Source organism: Arachis duranensis, chromosome 4, assembly GCF_000817695.3.
Source record: "Arachis duranensis cultivar V14167 chromosome 4, aradu.V14167.gnm2.J7QH, whole genome shotgun sequence".
NCBI lineage: Eukaryota > Viridiplantae > Streptophyta > Magnoliopsida > Fabales > Fabaceae > Arachis > Arachis duranensis.
Genome location: NC_029775.3, coordinates 25,585,443 through 25,603,031, shown reverse-complemented (window position 1 = coordinate 25,603,031; position 17,589 = coordinate 25,585,443). Strand labels below are relative to the sequence as shown.

The following is a 17,589-nucleotide window of genomic DNA, read 5'->3' as shown; positions in this document are numbered from 1 at the left end:
CTATTTCTTGTTTTCTTGAAAGTTTCAGTTGTTCTTGCTGTTTTTGTGTTTGTTCAGGTTTTGCCCCTCTCATTAGTTGTTCCTTTATATAGTTTGATTTGATTTTAGGTCAATTCATTCCTAATTTCATTCTCTCATATTCCACTTTTGCATTCCAATTTTCATTTTGATTCGGTAATCTATTTGGATTTTTTGGGCTGAATCTAGCAATTTCTAATTTTATTTCCATTTTGATTCTAATTTCCTTTTTTGTTTTTTTAAGCTATGTCCATCAAATCCATTAAGTTTACCTATTGTAAATTGGTGGTTGCATGTGGGTTGTGAGAATCATTATCAAGGAATTGGTTTTGTAGCTAATGTATTCTATTGGTGGTTATGTGATTGACAGATTTTTATTGGTGGTTATGTGATTGACAAATTTTTATTCATGCTTGTGTATATTTTTTTTCCAGTTTATCTATATATATATTTTTTCCAATTCATTTGTTGTTTCCAATGTATGGCTACCTAAGACATCTACCAACTCTAAATGCCATTAGTACAATGATTTTTTTGGGTAGTTGATGACTGCCTTCGCTATGGTGAAATGACATGTAGGTACACTGTAGCAGGTATGGTTTGATTTGGTCCGTATCTCTTGATTTCTTGAAAGTTTCACTTGTTCTTGCTGTTTTTGTGTTTGTTCAGATTTTGCCCCTCTCATTAGTTGTCTCTATGGCATTGAATGGAGATGGATATGGACTCATATTTTGTTTTTCCTGCATTTTCATATCCAATTTGAATTCAAAAAGGTGAGCCTCTTTCATACAATTAGAACTAATTGTGATGCATTTGTGTGCTTCATTTAATTATATCCAAAGTAGAGCCATTAAATCCTATATATCAACTCATGAATCTATTTTTAATCTCTTACTCAGTATATATTCAACAAATCCATTTAGTTTTTATACTGTTTTCTGTATTCAGGATCATGTTGTTTCATTTTATGTTTGATTTCAAATTTTATGAAACAGTCTCATAATTATATTGAGAGTAGACCTGTTGAATTTAATATTAAAAGTTTATGAATCTATTTTATTTTTTTATTTTCTGTATATTCAACAAATCCATCAAGTTTAGATCATGTGATTTGGTGGTTACATGTGGGCTGTGTGAATCATGATAAGGGAATGGGTTTTTTACCTAATCTGTTCTATTGGTGGTGATGTGATTGACAAGAATTGATGTATATCTTGCTAGTTGTTCCTTTATATAGTTTGATTTGATTTTAGGTCAATTCATTCCTAATTTCATTCTTTCCTATTCTACTTTTGCATTCCAATTTCCATTTTGATTCGGTAATCTATTTGGATTTTTTGGGCTGAATCTAGCAATTTTTAATTTTATTTCCATTTTGATTCTAATTTCCTTTTTTGTTTTTTTAAGCTACGTCCATCAAATCCATTAAGTTTACCTATTGTGAATTGGTGGTTGCATGTGGGTTGTGAGAATCATTATCAAGGAATTGGTTTTGTAGCTAATGTATCTATTGGTGGTTATGTCATTGACAGATTTTTATTCATGCTTGTGTATATTTTTTCCAATTTATTTATATACTTTTTTTCCAATTCATTTGCTATTTCCAATGTATGGCTACCTAAGACATTTACCAACTCTGAATGCCATGAGTACAATGATTTTTTGGGTAGTTGATGACTGCCTTCACTATGGTAAAATGACATGTAGGTGCACTGTAGCAGGTATGGTTTGATTTGGTCCCTATCTCTTGATTTCTTAAAAGTTTCACTTGTTCTTGTTGTTTTTATGTTTGTTCAGGTTTTGCCCCTCTCATTAATTGTCTCTATGGCATTAAATGGAGATGGATATGGACTCATATTTTGTTTTCCCTGCATTTCCATATCCAATTTGAATTAAAAAAGGTGAGCCTCTTTCATACAATTAGAACTAATTGTGATGCATTTGTGTGCTTCATTTAATTATATCCAAAGTAGAGCCATTAAATCCTATATATCAACTCACGAATCTATTTTTAATCTCTTACTCTGTATATATTCAACAAATCCGTTTAGTTTTTATACTGTTTTCTGTATTCAGGATCATGTTGTTTCATTTTATATTTGATTTCAAATTTTATGAAGCAGTCTCATAATTATATTGAGAGTAGACCCATTGAATGCAATATTAAAATTTCATGAATCTATTTTTATTTTTTAATTTTCTGTATATTCAACAAATCCATCAAGTTTAGATCACGTGAATTGGTAGTTACATGTGGGTTGTGTGAATCATGATGAGAGAATGAGTTTTGTACCTAATCTGTTCTATTGGTAGTGATGTGATTGATAGGAATTGATTGATAGCTTTTTGCTATTTTTTTTTTTTGCATTTTGATTTGTATTTTGATGAAAACTTTTGTTAGTCAACTCACTTGGATCTGAATTCTTTAGTGGTTATGCAAAGAGTGCTCTATATTTTGCCTGTTGCATAGAAGTAGAACTGATTGTCATGAATTTTTGTGCTTCTATTTTAAAGGAATATACTTTTGCCACTCCCATTCAAGTTTTTCCGTCCCAATTCGATTCTCTGCTGTTCAAGTCGTGCATTCCCATTTCAATTCTGATTCAATAATGCCAGTGATGAATCTTTCTTTTTTTTAAGCTATGTCCATCAAATCCATTAACTTTACCTAAAATGAATTGCTGGTTGCCTGTGGGTTGTGAGAATCATTATCAATGAATTGGTTTGGTGGTTAATGTTTTCTATCCTTGGTTATGTGATTGACAGAGATTGTTGTATAGCCTGCTGGTCATTTATTTATTTTTTGAGTTCAACTGAATTGCATTACATATTTTTTTTTCTTTGTGTTAACATTATTTTATATATCAGCTGTTGGATAAACATAAAGCTCTTCGATCTGAATTTAAGAGGTTCATTGAGAAAAGAATGGCCTTGTGCGAGTAAAATGTCTCTATTGTATTTTTTATCTAACTAGCACATCTCTTTATCCAAAGAAAAATCTATCCAGCAGCTGCTGTTCGCATGAAAATCTCTTCTGCACACATAATACGGTTGTGTTATTTATTCTTCATTGGAAATTTGACAATCATTATCAAGGTATGAGGTTTCATTTTGACCCATTTCCTAAATGTTGATGTGATTGATAGATTTTTATTGATGTTTTTGTATACTCTTTTTTTCCCATTCATTTTGCTGTTTCTAATGTATCCCTACCTAAGACATTTACCAACTCTCATTCCCACGAGTATAATGATTGTTTGGGGTAGTTGATGACTGCCTTCCCTATGGTGTGATGACATGTAGGTGCACTGTAGCAGGTATGGTGTGATATCTCATTTTTTGGTCCCTAATTGTTGATTTCTTGAAACTTTTACTTGTTTTTGCTGTTTTTGTGTTGGTTCAGGTTTTGCCCCTCTCATTAGTTGTGTCTATGCCATTGAATGGAGATGGGTATGGACTCATGTTTTATTTTTCCTCCATTTTCCATATTCAATTCAATTTGAATTCAAAAAGGTGAGCCTAAAGCCCTTAATTTTTTCTATAAAAGGATGGTTGGTGATGCACATTCAATGCACAAACATTCTGCTTTGTTCTATTTTCTCCTAAGCTCTGTCGACATTAGAATTTTTCTGTTTACATTTGATCTATTTCATCAACTCTATTTACCTCCTTTGTTTCTTTTTTTTCTGCAATGCCTCCTCCATTTGATATGATTTCTAAGATGCATCCTTCTAGAGAGGCTTGGAGGCTGAAAGTTAGGGTTCTAAGGCTTTGGGTTGTACCCTCTTTTGGGAATCATGATGTTCCTAACTCAATGGAGATGATTCTCCTTGATGAGCATGTTAGACCCTATTAGTTTCTCTTTTAAATATGGTATTACTTGTTGTTTTTTAAGTTTTCAATTTTAAATGATGTGTTTCAGTGATCTGATTTTGTTCTTTTGTTGGATTTCCAGTGTGGAAAAATTCAAGCTACAGTTAAGAAACCACTCCTTAATAAGTTAGGGATCATATAGTTAAAGGTCAAGTTTATAGAATGGCATACTTTACTGTTGTGTTAAATCATGGTAGTTATAGAGCAACTTCTCATGAATTCAAATTGGTTTTCCTTCACCGAACTACTGTTGTAGCTGTTGATGAAGATGTTATCCCTAAGACTTGTTTCAATATGCTTCCTTTTTCTGAGCTGCTGAACATGACTCAAGATTATGATTTTTTAGTTGGTGTGTTTATCTTCTTGGTTTGCTGTTATTCAAGTTTTTTTAACAAATTGTTTCAATATTTAATAGGTTCTGTTTATTTGGAATAGATGTCATTGGCCTTTTAACTTCAGTGGGAGAAGAGAAAGAGTATGCAAAAGAGGAAAAAATTGTGAAAATGATTGTGCTTGAATTAAGTTCAAAAGAGTATGTTGATTGAGTCATTTCTGCTGCTTTCTCTTTATGTTTTGATAATCTTTTTTGCTTATTTTCTGTTTGATCCTTTGTCATGTTTTGAGTTTCAGTCTTACAGTGCGATGTGCATTGTTTGGGGACTATGTTAATCAAGTAAATCATTTCCTTGCCTCTGGGTATGTGTAGCAGCCTGTTGTAGTGATTCAACTTGCTAAAGTCAAGTTCTTTAGGGGTAAACTATTTCTTTTATGTACATCTCATTACTACTCTAGGTGTTGTCTGCAATAAACTTTTTTAGACTATTTCTCTGTTGCTGTGTAGGTCAAGTAGGGCTTCAAAATGTAATGTATGCCACTCAAATGTTATTTAATCCTGATCTTCCTGAAGTTGTTGAATTTAGGCAGAGGTTAGGATGTCTTATTTTGTTGATTTTTATTGTATTCTTTATTTACAACCAATATGGAATAACAAGTACAAGTATTTGCATTTTTTTTAATAGTATGGTTGAGCAAGGTATCAACGGTACCCAGCCACTGTTTATTGCAAATGAGGGTAAAGTTGTCTCCTTGGAAGATGATTTCATGCGTTTAACTAGAAAATGCACTATTGAAGAGCTTCAAGATAACAATGAGGTTGTCTTCTTTTGAGTTAGTTGTGTTTATGTTTATTTTATACAGAAATGAACTGAAAAGAAAAATTAAAGAACAATTTCCAGATCTGTTTTTCCATTCGTATTCTTAACAAATTTTGAAATGCTAATTGCATAGGAGGGTTCTTTTATCACTTTTGGTACAATCCAAGGTATTATTGAGGATGGAGGTTGGTGGTATTCTGCTTGTGTGTGTGGAAAGGGTATCTATCCTCAAAATGGTGCATATTACTGTGATTTTTGTTTGAAGCACATAACTAATGTGACTCCAAGGTCAGAAATTTTTTTCAAAATGTATTTTCATTCTGTCTTGTGGATTGTTTATGAAAATAATGTTTCTTGGTATTTTTTATTCTGAATCATTGTGTTCCTTTCTTTTTTTCTCCGTAGATTTAAAATTAAAATAACAGTTGAAGATCATAGTGGGGAAGGTATTTTCCTTCTCTTTGATCGTGAGGCATCTTATTTGCTTAAGAAATCATGTGCTGACTTATTTACCGAGGTTCAAAGAGATGCAAGTGTATGTTCTAAGTTTTCTTTAGTGTATTATTCACTTTATGGGATGTTATATGTGTTATTTAAACTCTGTATTTGTTATGTATTATTTTCAGAATAACTTGTATGTGGGGATACTTATCCTCCCATATTCCAATGGCTCATTGGAAAGAAGTTACTGCTGAAGGTTGATACCAAAGGTGTGCCACATGATACATTTTATGGCACTTTTCGAGTTAGGAGAATATGTGATGATCCCACGATTATTGCCATGTTTGAGCTTCTCGATTATGATGCTGATGATGAGTCTACCCCAAAAAAGGTTAGATATAAATATAATTATTTTTAGATGGTGTAAATTCATGTTTTGTTCCTTTTTTATTTATTGTGCTGTGTTGAATTTTCCTTACGGTCTTATGTATTATTAAACTCCTGTGGCATATGAATAAGAGGCTGATTTACAGAAATCTGTTCCCTCTGGAGAAGGTGATATTGGTGTTAAGAAGGATTCATCAAAGAATTTTATCAAGAGTGAGAAAGTTTCTGGTGAGTCTTCTGGGATTTTATCTAAATTCCCAGCTCTTATAAATTTTCTGGCTGGAAAACAGCCTGCTGTTTCCGGAAGCACTGAGTTTGCTTCCTTAATTAATGGTGAACATGAAAAAGATGAGAAAATACCCAACAATGATACTGTTAGTGATGATCTTTCTGCTGAAATAGATATATTGTTAGCTCACCAGAAAAAGAAACTCAGGTGCTGTTATATAATATTTTCTTCCTCCTTCCTATGTGTGTTATTTCTAGATAGATTTTGCATTTCTTGGCTAACTTTTATACCTTTTGTTAATTTTTTTGTGATAGGAGGTGTTGTCCCATGTTATTGATGCACCTTCTAAATATGGAGAGAAGCTTATTCATGAAAATGATGTTGTCACCTCCAAAGGCAAGAGTAATCTGAATCCCCAATTTGAAGAGGCGGCTGTTGATGCAGATGGGCATGGGTTTAAGGTTACCAAGGTTAATGGAGTTTGATCTAAGGTGTGGAATTGAGCTGCTGTGTCTAGGTGTAGATAGTTTATATGGTATATCTACAAGTGTTTAGGAAGGCCTTTGATTCCAAATACATCGAAATGTAATCATGCTGGCTGGATGGTATTTTGATTTGATTTTTTTGGATTGTGTCCAACAAATAGGATTGTCAGATATAGGGGTTTTTCTTTTCTGTTGACTCGTGTCATCTGCCAACTATGTCTATTGTAAACTCCTCCTTTTGTAATAGTGACTTTGCTAGGGATTGGACACATTTTCAATGTTGTACCCTCTTTAGGTTACATACTAGGATATGTATCAGATCTTGGGATCCTCCTTATCATAGGAGAGATACCCATATGTAATTGTGTCTATCACTATCAGTATTTTAATGAAATGCGGCAGTTCTTATGTTTATTTCTTTATTGTTGTACAACTTTATCTTTTTATGTCAATTAGTTATTGGTGTTGATTATAATATTTTATTTTTTTTATGTTCTGTGTTATCAAAAGTGTGCATGGTTATATAAGTTATTTGTTGGTGTGTTTCACAAGTTCTTTTCCCAATCACCCCCCGCTCTTTTTTTACCTCTTGCTTATAGGAACTAAACAATGTGGATGTGTTTTGAGCAATGAATTAGGAGTAGTTTTTGTGCTTTTTGTTTCAACCTCTTGTTTTCTTTAGTACGAGTAACAAAGATGTCTCATAATTCTGTTCGTGCTAGAGAATATAGGTGAAATTCTTTGAAAAGAAAGTGAACACAAAGTCACAATCGAAATGAAAGAGGTCAGTACTGAATTGACCTTCGTGATATTTTTAGTGTTTTATGTTCCATTTCTCAGTGATTTTATATCTATGGGAATGTTCTGTAATTTTCTTTTGTTTTTTAATGTTTTAGAGGTCCTCGATTCCTCGATACCTGCTCTCTCTTTTAATGATTATATGGGTAATTTTTTTTGCTCTGCCTATATTTTTTAGTTAATCTTTGTGTTTATAAAAATTTATCTATTTACTTTATATATTTCCAATGTTTTTCTTTATTTTTATTTTTAAGAAAATTTAGTTGAAGTGTCCCAGAATATTAATCAGAGTTCAAATATTATCTTCTCAGGTATAATAATATCTTTAAGTATTTTATCCCTGTCCAAATTTGTTTTTGTTAAGTTATATTTTAAGTTCTTTGGATTTATATCTAATAATAGATTGGTTTCTTGATTTATTATTATTTTTTTACATTGTTATAAAATTCTCTATGGAATGATTTAGATCAGTATATAGGTTTAATTTATATTGTTGTTTCAAAGATACATAAGTACTATAGGTTAATAAATTGTTTAATTAGTGTTTATTCTTGTCTTGGACAATATGAAGAGTTTTTTTGTTATGTAATTGGATTCATGTGATTAGTTAATTAATTAACTTTTCTAGCTAAATAATAGACGAGGTGTGTTTCTTGAAACTCTCTTAATTTGATGTCATAATCAATAGTTGTATATTAAAGAAAAGTTTATTTCTTCTGTCGGTTCCTCTATTTTTTTGAAATCTCCTATTAGTTCGATATAAATATTTTTTGTTTTAGTTCTGTCCGTGAATTTTTTTCTTTTAGTGTTTTTAATTATGCCTCCCTTGATAGTGAAAAAAAATAAACGTACTTGGTTAAAAATTTTACAGGATTCTATGGAGCAATAGGCTTATTAAAGTCTAAAAAAATACAAAATCATTCTAATAGTGATTTAGCTTATTTAATTGCAACTTAGACAATTAGTATGAGTGATTAAAATAATGAAACAAAGTCTATTCTACCATTAAAAAAATCAAACTGTTTTTAAATGTGCATTAAGCTTTATTTATATTTAGTTATTTAATAAATCAATGCTAATTCAGATTGGTTTTTGTAGTTTATTACATTTTTAATGTTCAATCTGCATGCTGATTATTAAATAATTAATTGATTTTTTATTTCATAATTATTTTTTTTTATGTTTGGTTGTATAGTATATATTTACATAAATTTGTGTTCTTATCTTTAATTAAAATGGGTGATATAGACCAATCAGAAATATATGATCCTTTGATAAATTCATTCAGTCAAGTTGGTTCTGTTATTGATCATCCTCTATTCTTGCAAAATGAGATACAAGGTACGCTCTCTTTCTTAAATCATATATTATTCAAGAATAGTCAAATAGAAATTTTATTAACTTACTTTTACAAGATTCTATTGTGCTTCTGTGATGAGATATTATTCAGGCAGTGTAAAATAAAAATAGTGTTTTGTGATATATTCTATTGACAAAAATTAAACGACTCAATTATTTATTATATATTATATTAATAAGCTAATGGTTTATTCATTTTATGTTGAATCTATTTCATGCCATCTAATTGAGATAAAACTTTTTTTTATTATTATGCATGTTTTTTTGTCCTATCTTTACCAGGTTGTCTTGATGTTGGTGATCCTAACTATGAATGTTCAATCTGTGGGGCGTGTTTTTGGTTATCAGAACGTGTTGAAAGAGACTCTACAATTAATCGTCCTGTTTTTACTATTTGTTGCTCAAAAGGAAAAATTTCAGTTACTTTATCTCCGAAATCCCCCAGATTTGCTATATAATTTGATTAATGGACATGATAGGAAGAGTTTGTATTTTCAAAAAAATATTCGATCTTATAACAGTACGTTTGCCTTCACATCTCTTGGTGGTAAGGTTTTGGATTCAGTGAATGATGGGAGTGGTCCACCGCAGTTTATAATAGCTGGTCAAAATTATCATCGGATTAGAAGTTTGCTCCTGGATCCTGGTCAGAAGCCTAAATTTGCGTAATTATATATATACGACACTCAGCATGAGATAATGCATAGGCAGGGAATCTTTCGGTATGTGTGTTTGAAATTTTGTTGTTAAGTTTTTTTTATTTTATTTCCCTGATGTTTTAATGTTATTTGCATTGAAAAACATGTTTATATCTGGCATTGCATAGTTATATTGTGTTTTATTCCCGTTATAATGCGTTATTAATCATTTCTGATTGATAATGATTTATCAAAACATCGAAATTGTATTCTGTGTGGTTTTTAAATATATTTTTGTGGTTAATTTATATTTGTTTTAGGCAAACATCTGAGATAGATAAAGAATTGATAACTGAGTTATTGCAAATGATCGATATTCATAATGTCATAGCACAGTCATTTCAAAGAGTCAGAGAATTCTATCAGTGTCATCCATCCGAGATCTTCTCTTTGAAGTTGTATTCGCATAGGAAGGTTGATCGAAGAACTTACAATACTCCCTCTTGTGACGAAGTTGCTGCTTTGATTGTTGGAGATTTTGATTCGTCGGATCATGGTCGTGACATTATTGTTTGGTATACTGCTGGTCAGTTGCAACGTATCTATGAAACTCATGCTCTGTATTGGCCTTTACAGTATCCGTTGTTGTTTCCATATGGCGAGGATGGTTACCAGTTGAATATTCCTTATCAAGGTTAACAGGAGGGATATGTCCCTAGAAGGAGAACAAGGATTTCTCTCAGGGAATTCATATGTTTTCGTTTGCAGATTAGGAAGCAAGAAGATGGAATTATTCACAAGTGTGGGTGATTATTTCAACAATTTGTTGTTGACTGTTTCACCATGATTGAGTCATAGAGGTTGTATGAAATTAGAATGAAGCAAAGTACAATTAGAGGGGAAGTGCTTCAAGGAATAGAAAAGGCTATGCGTCGTGGTGATGACGAAGCTTCTTCAATTGGGACACGAGTCATCTTGCCTTCTTCTTTCACTGGTGGTAGACGTTATATGTTTAATCATTGTCAGGATGCGATGGCAATCTGTAAACATTTTGGCTATCCAGATTTATTCCGTACTATTACGTGTAATCCAAATTGGCCTGAATTTCAGCGATTCACAGAGCGAGAGCGAATTTTCATCGCTGATCGTCCTGATATCTCTTGCTGTGTTTTTCATGCTAAGTTGAAATGCCTTCTAAGTGATCTCAAAGAGGGTGTGTTTTTTGGTCCACTTAGTGCAGGTATGTTATTTCTCGCTTGGCATTTCAATTTTTGTCTAGTGTGCTCGGACATGTTGTTGTCTGGCTTCTTAATGATGCTTTTGTATTTTTTAGGTATGTATACTATTGAGTTCCAAAAAAGAGGTCTACCACATGCACACATGTTACTATGGCTTAACGGGAAAAGTAACTTACAAAGTGTTGAAATTGTTGATGAATTTATCTGTGCTGAGCTACCCAATCCCCTCAAATTTCTGGCTCTTTATAATATCGTCACCAAGTACATGATCCATGGTCCCTGCGGTCGAATTAGACCAAGTTCTCCTTGCATGAAAGATGGTAAGTGCTCAAAATTTTATCCAAAAAGATTCGTTGATCAAACGAGTTTTGATGAAGATGGCTATCCAATATATAGACGTCGTAATATGGGTGTGACAGTGAATATTAACGATGTTGATATTGACAACAGATTTGTTGTGCCTTATAATCCACTGCTGTTAATGAAATATCAAGCTCACATAAATCTTGAGTTCTGTAACAAGTCAAACGTCATCAAGTATCTTTTTAAGTATATCAATAAGGGTCCGGATCGGGTCACTGCAACTGTTGGAGAAACATATAATGTTGGTGAATCTTCTCAGGTGGTTGATGAGATCAAGCAGTATTATGATTGTCGTTATTTATCACCGTTTGAATCCATGTGGAGAATTTTTGCTTATGATATTCATCATAGATGGCCGTCAGTACAGAGGTTGACTTTTCACTTGCCGAACCAGCAGCATGTTGTATTCGATGATGCTGATATCACTCTCATGTTTATTTGCGCAACAAAGATTTGCTGACGATGTTTACGGCTTGAATGATGGCCAACAGGAGGTTCCCGGATGGGCAGTCTTTAACATATATGGAATATCCAAAAAAATTTGTCTACTGTTCGAACAGTAGGGAGTGGAAGCCGAGACAGAGGGGATTCTCAATTGGAAGATTGAGTTTCGCTCATCCCGCAGCTGGTGAACTTTTTTATATACGGATACTTTTGAATGTGCAGAGAGGTTGTACCAGTTTTCGAAGTATAAGAACCGTGAATAGTGTTACTTATGGTACATTCCAGGAGGCATGTTCTGCCATGGGATTCTTGATAGATGATAAGGAGTATGTTTCTGCTATTAAGGAAGTCGCCGAGATAGCATCTGCTGCATAGCTAAGGAGGTTTTTTGTGATGTTATTGCTGTCTGGTTCCATGCGAAGGCCTCTGTCAGTTTGGGAACAAACTTGGGCTTATTTGTCTGATGATATTATTTATCACAGAAGGCATGAGCTGCAATATCCTGGTAAGAATTTTGTTCATTGTGATTTTATTATATGACAAGTAGGCACACACGGACACAGACACTGCAGAAATTATATTATCGTGCTAATATTTATTAATTATCGTTAAACATAGATCTAACAATGAGTTAGGATGAGTTGCAAACATTTTGTTTGTTGGAGATTGAGAAACTATTGCAGAGTAATGGAAAATCATTGAGAAATTATGCTGGCATGCCGGTTCCTAATAACTGTTTAGTCTATCAATTTAGCAACTTGATGCTGCTGCGTGAGTTGCAATATGACATTGTTTCTTTGACTCGTGAGCATGATGCAAATGTCTTAAAGTTAAATGAAGAACAGAGGGTGGTCTATCATAAAATTATTGATTGCATCTCGAATAAGAGGCACAGATTCTTTTTTGTGTATGGGTTTTGTGGCACTGGAAAAACTTTTTTATACAGGGTTTTGTCGGCTAAATTGCGATCTGAGAAAAGGATTGTTATAAACATTGCTTCTAGTGGTATTGCTTCTCTATTGTTACCTGGTGGTAAGACGACTCACTCTATGTTTAATATTCCTGTTGAGCTGACTGAAGATACTGTTTGTCGGATTAAGAAGGATAGTGCAAAAGCTGAGGTAGTTCGATTGGCCGATTTGATTATTTGAGATGAGGCACCGATGACTAACAAATTGGCATTTGAAGCACTCGATAGGACGTTACGTGATATAATGGTTTCGGTCTCTGATAGGAATAAAGATTTACCTTTTGGTGGGAAGGTGGTTGTTCTCGGTGGTGATTTCAGGCAGGTCTTGCCAGTTATTCTTGAAGGTTCTCGTGCTGAGATTGTCATGGCTTTGATAAATTCTTCTGTCCTCTGGAAATATTGCAAAGTTTTGTGTTTGACAAAAAATATGAGGTTAACAATGGGATCGGAACAATCAACTCCTCAGGAGCTAAGGTTATTTTCAGATTGGATACTTCAAATCGGTGAAGGTCGATGTGGAACAGTGGTCAATGATAAACTTTTGTTGATATTCCTTTGATCTAATCATTCCTATCTTGGAAAATCTAATGTAATATATTGTAAATACAATCTATCCGAATTTGGTTCAGAATTTTCATGATCCAAGTTTTTTCCAGGATAGGGCAATTTTGGCTCCGACTATCGACAATGTTGAAGAGATAAACAATTATATTGTTGACTTGTTGCCCGGGGAGGAGAAAAATTATCTCAGTGCTGATTCGATATGTGGTAGTGATGTCTATTCTGATGTTGATGTTGATTGGATAAATGTTGAATTCTTGAATCAGATAGGTGTTCTGGTCTACCTAATCATTCGTTGAAGTTGAAAATAGGCGTGCCTATTATTTTGTTGAGGAATATTGATCCAGCTGGGGGTTTGTGTAATGGGACCCGACTTGTTGTGCGAGATTTAGGGAGAAATATGATCGGTGCAGATATTATTTCTGGTAGCAATGTTGGGGATAAAGTTTTTATCAGTAGAATGAATATGATTCCCAGAGATACGGTTATACCGTTTAAATTCCAACGCCGTCAGTTCCCAGTTTCTCTGTCGTTTGCGATGACAATAAACAAAAGCCAGGGTCAGACATTATCAACAGTCGGGTTGTTCTTGCGTCATCCTGTGTTTTGTCACGGTCAACTTTATGTAGCTATTTCTCGAGTTAGGAATAGAAATGGTCTTAAGATTTTACTTTGTGATGATGGATTAGTTGATCCTATCAGGACCGAAAACGTTGTATTTACAGAAGTTTTTGATAAGATATAATGTAGTTTCTTCTTATACATTCCAATCTTATCTGTGTAATTTATAGTTTTGTTTTGGTCTATGTTTTCTTTAGAGGGATAGTTTTTTTGGGGTATGTGTAAAATCATCTCAACTATTTTGTGTGCATTAGATGCACCAATTTTTATGAACTGTTAGATTCTATTAAATGAAAATTAAAGGATCTTATGAAAGAAGAGTATTCATATGATTTATAAATATAGAATATATTACTGTATATTAGCATACTCATGGTTTCATCTCCGATGTGGAGAGCTATCCGTGTTTCAGGCCCGCAGACATCCAAACTGGACGTTCTTCTCCACTGTGGCTTCTCCTCAGGAAGGATGCATGTTCTCCTCTTTGCTTTCGCCGTTAGCTATTTTTTCTTGCAATTCCTTAATGCAAGCCCCTTTTTTCGCGGATTTAGTTGATCAGGTAATCATCAAATTGAACCCAAGCCCCTTTGTTTTCATCTCTTAATCTACTACCCTCTGCCCTACCAAATGTTGTGTACAGCCTCTATTTCTTCGGTCTTTGGTTCCTTGTCATTCATTGCAGGTTAATGATTTTCCCATAGAGTCTCAAATAGAAGATCTGCAAGCAATCAATTAGGTACACTCTTCTGGTCCCTTTACTTCCAAACCTGTTTTCGTCTTCACTGTTTTGCTTTTTGTTCGTTGTGTATATCCTTGTGATCAAATTTCATATCTCTTACACTGTTAATCCAGGTTTTACTGTCTAGGTTTTGTGAATCTGCTAATTTGTGAATTGTCTATTTCGATTCGTATGTTTCTGGGTTCATGTTCTTTTTTATGGTTTTTGGAAGTTTATGTTAATTTGAATATGGTCTATCAATTGGATTCATCTTCTTCATCTTCATTGTCTGCAATTTCGTGTTAATTACATTATCATTTTTGCTTTTGTTAGATGTTGAGGTTTTTTTTGTATGTGGTCTGTCTATTTTATCAATATTTTGGTTCTTATAATGATTAGAAAGATGAAATTTCTACTTATATTTTCTTATATTTATTGATCATGGTTTGGTTTTGTCAATCATTGTTTAGGTATCGGGTTTCTACCTAATCTACTTCCTCAGCGGTGATGTGGTTGGCAGAGTTTTTTGTAGACATAAAGTTGTTTGCGCTGAGTTTAATAGCTTCATTGAGAAAGGAATGGGTGTTTTGACACCAAGTTGGCATCATGGTCCTCTGTTATCTTTTCCTAAAAATGTCTTCTGCACATATAACGATGTTATTCCATATCTTATGTGTCTTTTTGGAAATATTAAATTTTATTAAAAAAATTGATTATTTACTTTTTTAATTCTGATATTATTTTTTCCAAAAAATAGAAAGAAATTATATTGTTAATTTATTAATAAAAATAAAATATTTCCATCTTATTAATAAAAAATAATTATTTATCTTCTTATAGCAAGAAAGGTCATATGATACCAATGTAAGTTTCATTTTAATGTTATAAACAAAAAAAATTATTTTAATCGTAATTAGACTCGGTCTATACAATTTTATTTTATTTTGTTATTTCTAAGAAATATATTTAGATAAAATATCTTATTAGTAGTAACTTTTTTATAATGTATGTATCAATTATTCTTGGTGGCTTCTGTCCTCTATTTTTTTTATTATTTTGGTTTTAATATTTAGTAAAAATTCTAATTTGATGTCTAATATTTTAAATATTTTGTTTTGGTTCAAAATAATTTTGTACGATTTTAGATATTGTTATAGTATTGTTATTTAAAGTACTTAATTATGCACTAAGATATTATGTATCTATTACAGTCTATCAATATTCTTCTTTTATATTAACATTTGATCTCTATGTAATATAATCTAATGGTCTATACAAATATGGCATATTCTATAAGTACATAATGTAAAACCCGGTTAATTAACGGCTAATTAACCCATAAATGAGAATTTATTCTAGAAAGCCTAAAATGTGATTTTTATGGCTTATTATGATAGAGGAGATTGAGGCGAGAATTTCGGTACCAATTTTATAGAATTCGGACCAAGATTGGACCGAACGGGCCAAACCGGGCCAACCGGACCCAAAGTGGGTCCTTGGCCCAACATAACTAAACTAAAACCCTAGTTTTCAGTATTCTCTCTCCTTATTAAACACACTCACATGCTGAAATTGGAGGCACAAGAGGGAAGAACACTCTCTCAAGTTCTTTCTCTTATTTGATCTTCAAACCACCATAACTTTTGATCTAGAGCTTCGATTGCCGCACCATTTGCGGCTACGCGTTCACCGCGAAGAGCTCTACAAAACCCATACAATTAATCTTGAGGTAAGTCACGTTTTGTGGAGGTGTTGAGGCCTTGAGAGCTTGTGGATAAGTGATTTGGAAGTGCTCCGGTTGAGCTTGGAAAATCGGCTAAGGTATGGTCTTGGTTTCTCGTATCTAATATGTAATGTGGTAGGAAATACTTAGGCTAGAGGCCCTGAGATAGGCATTGAATTGTTGGTGTTGTTGAATGGTTGATATATATATGATGTGGTCATATATGTGATGATGATTATTGATGCCTTGATGATATGATGTATGATACATATGCATGTTGTGATATATGCTTGATGATTGGTTATGGTTGAAATGTGGATTGAACCACGTTGATGGTGAGTAGGATATTGATTGTGTATAATGATGATTTATTGGAATTGGTGTTGTTGGAAATTGGCATGAGGAAGAGTATATGATATGTCAATGTGTTTGGGTTTGAGCCACTTGGGTGAAGTGGGTTAAAATGATGGGATAGTGATTTTGGTAAATTATGGTAAATTGTCTATGTGTGAGTTGAGGAGGCTTGGTGTTGAATTTGATATATTTTGATTGATTTCAAAGAAAAGGGATGAAATTGGCATGTTTTGATTGATTTTGAAAAGAGTTAAAAATGGCTTGTTTTGAAAATGGCACTTTGTGGTTTTTATGAAAAACTTGGTTTTTAGGCATACTTTGACGGGACTTAACTTGGACTACGGATCTCTATTTTGTGCCAAATCTATTTAGAAAGGAAATTGGACCCGGGATGTCCATGCCATTCGAAGAACAGATGAAAAATGATTTAAAATGAGGAAGTTATGTCCGTCGGAAGATTTGGGGGTTGAATCTGTGAATTTTGTAGCTTTTAACTTAGAAAAATTTTTAGCAGAACGACCCCTCGCGCATAGGCGCACTTGGCGCGTACGCGCCGTTCTTTCGGAAAACGCATCCACGCGCGTGCGTGGTGTGCACGGGCGCGCCGATGTGCTGCACCCAATGCCCAGCCATTTTGCCAGAGAGTTGTGCCAGAACTGTGCCAGCTTTGTGCCTGGGGCACGAGAGCACCCACGCGTACGCGTGGCTGACGCGTGCGCGTCGCTTGGGTATTCTTTAATCCACGCGTTAGCGTGCATGACGCATACGCGTCGATGAGTTTTTGAGGCCATCCGCGCGTGCGCGTGGAGTGCGCGTACGCGTGGCCCTGTTTTCATCCCAAAGTTGATTTTTGAGTTTTGAAAGCCAAATTTCATACTTCTAAGCCTTCGATCTCATCATTTATGTCTTGAATCATTATGATATGCCTAGCTATGAGAGAAGGAGCTAGTGGATGTGGTAACTTGTGAGTGAAGCAAGGGAAAATGAATAATCAATGAGGATCATTGATGATTATGTGAGATGTGGAGGATGGTGGTGGAAGTGCTTGTTATGCCATTGGCCGAAGGGCCGTAATTGTTTATGAATTGGCTGGTTCTAGATTGAACCGTGAGCCAGAATAGCTGTGTATGCTATGAATATTGGCTGGTTATGGATTTAACCATGAGCCGGATGGCTAGATTATTGCCGTGTTACAGCGGAGCCATGATTATGGCT

At 33.7% G+C, this 17,589-nt stretch overlaps 3 protein-coding genes across 3 annotated transcripts; all 3 read left to right on the top strand.

The window, feature by feature from the left end:
* The first annotated feature begins 10,258 nt into the window (after positions 1–10,258).
* On the top strand, positions 10,259–11,802 carry LOC107483819 (uncharacterized). The gene is made up of 3 exons (XM_016104436.1): positions 10,259–10,622; positions 10,716–11,415; positions 11,475–11,802. Exons 1-3 carry the CDS (start codon positions 10,259–10,261, stop codon positions 11,800–11,802), a joined length of 1,392 nt encoding a protein of 463 aa, XP_015959922.1.
* Positions 11,803–12,590: 788 nt separating this feature from the next.
* LOC107483820 (uncharacterized) lies at positions 12,591–13,257 on the top strand. Its single transcript, XM_016104437.1, has 2 exons — positions 12,591–12,923; positions 13,027–13,257. The coding sequence occupies exons 1-2, from the start codon at positions 12,591–12,593 to the stop codon at positions 13,255–13,257; spliced, it is 564 nt and encodes a 187-aa protein (XP_015959923.1).
* Positions 13,258–13,358: 101 nt separating this feature from the next.
* On the top strand, positions 13,359–13,703 carry LOC107483821 (uncharacterized). Its single transcript, XM_016104438.1, has one exon. It carries the CDS (start codon positions 13,359–13,361, stop codon positions 13,701–13,703), a length of 345 nt encoding a protein of 114 aa, XP_015959924.1.
* The last annotated feature ends 3,886 nt before the right edge of the window (positions 13,704–17,589 follow it).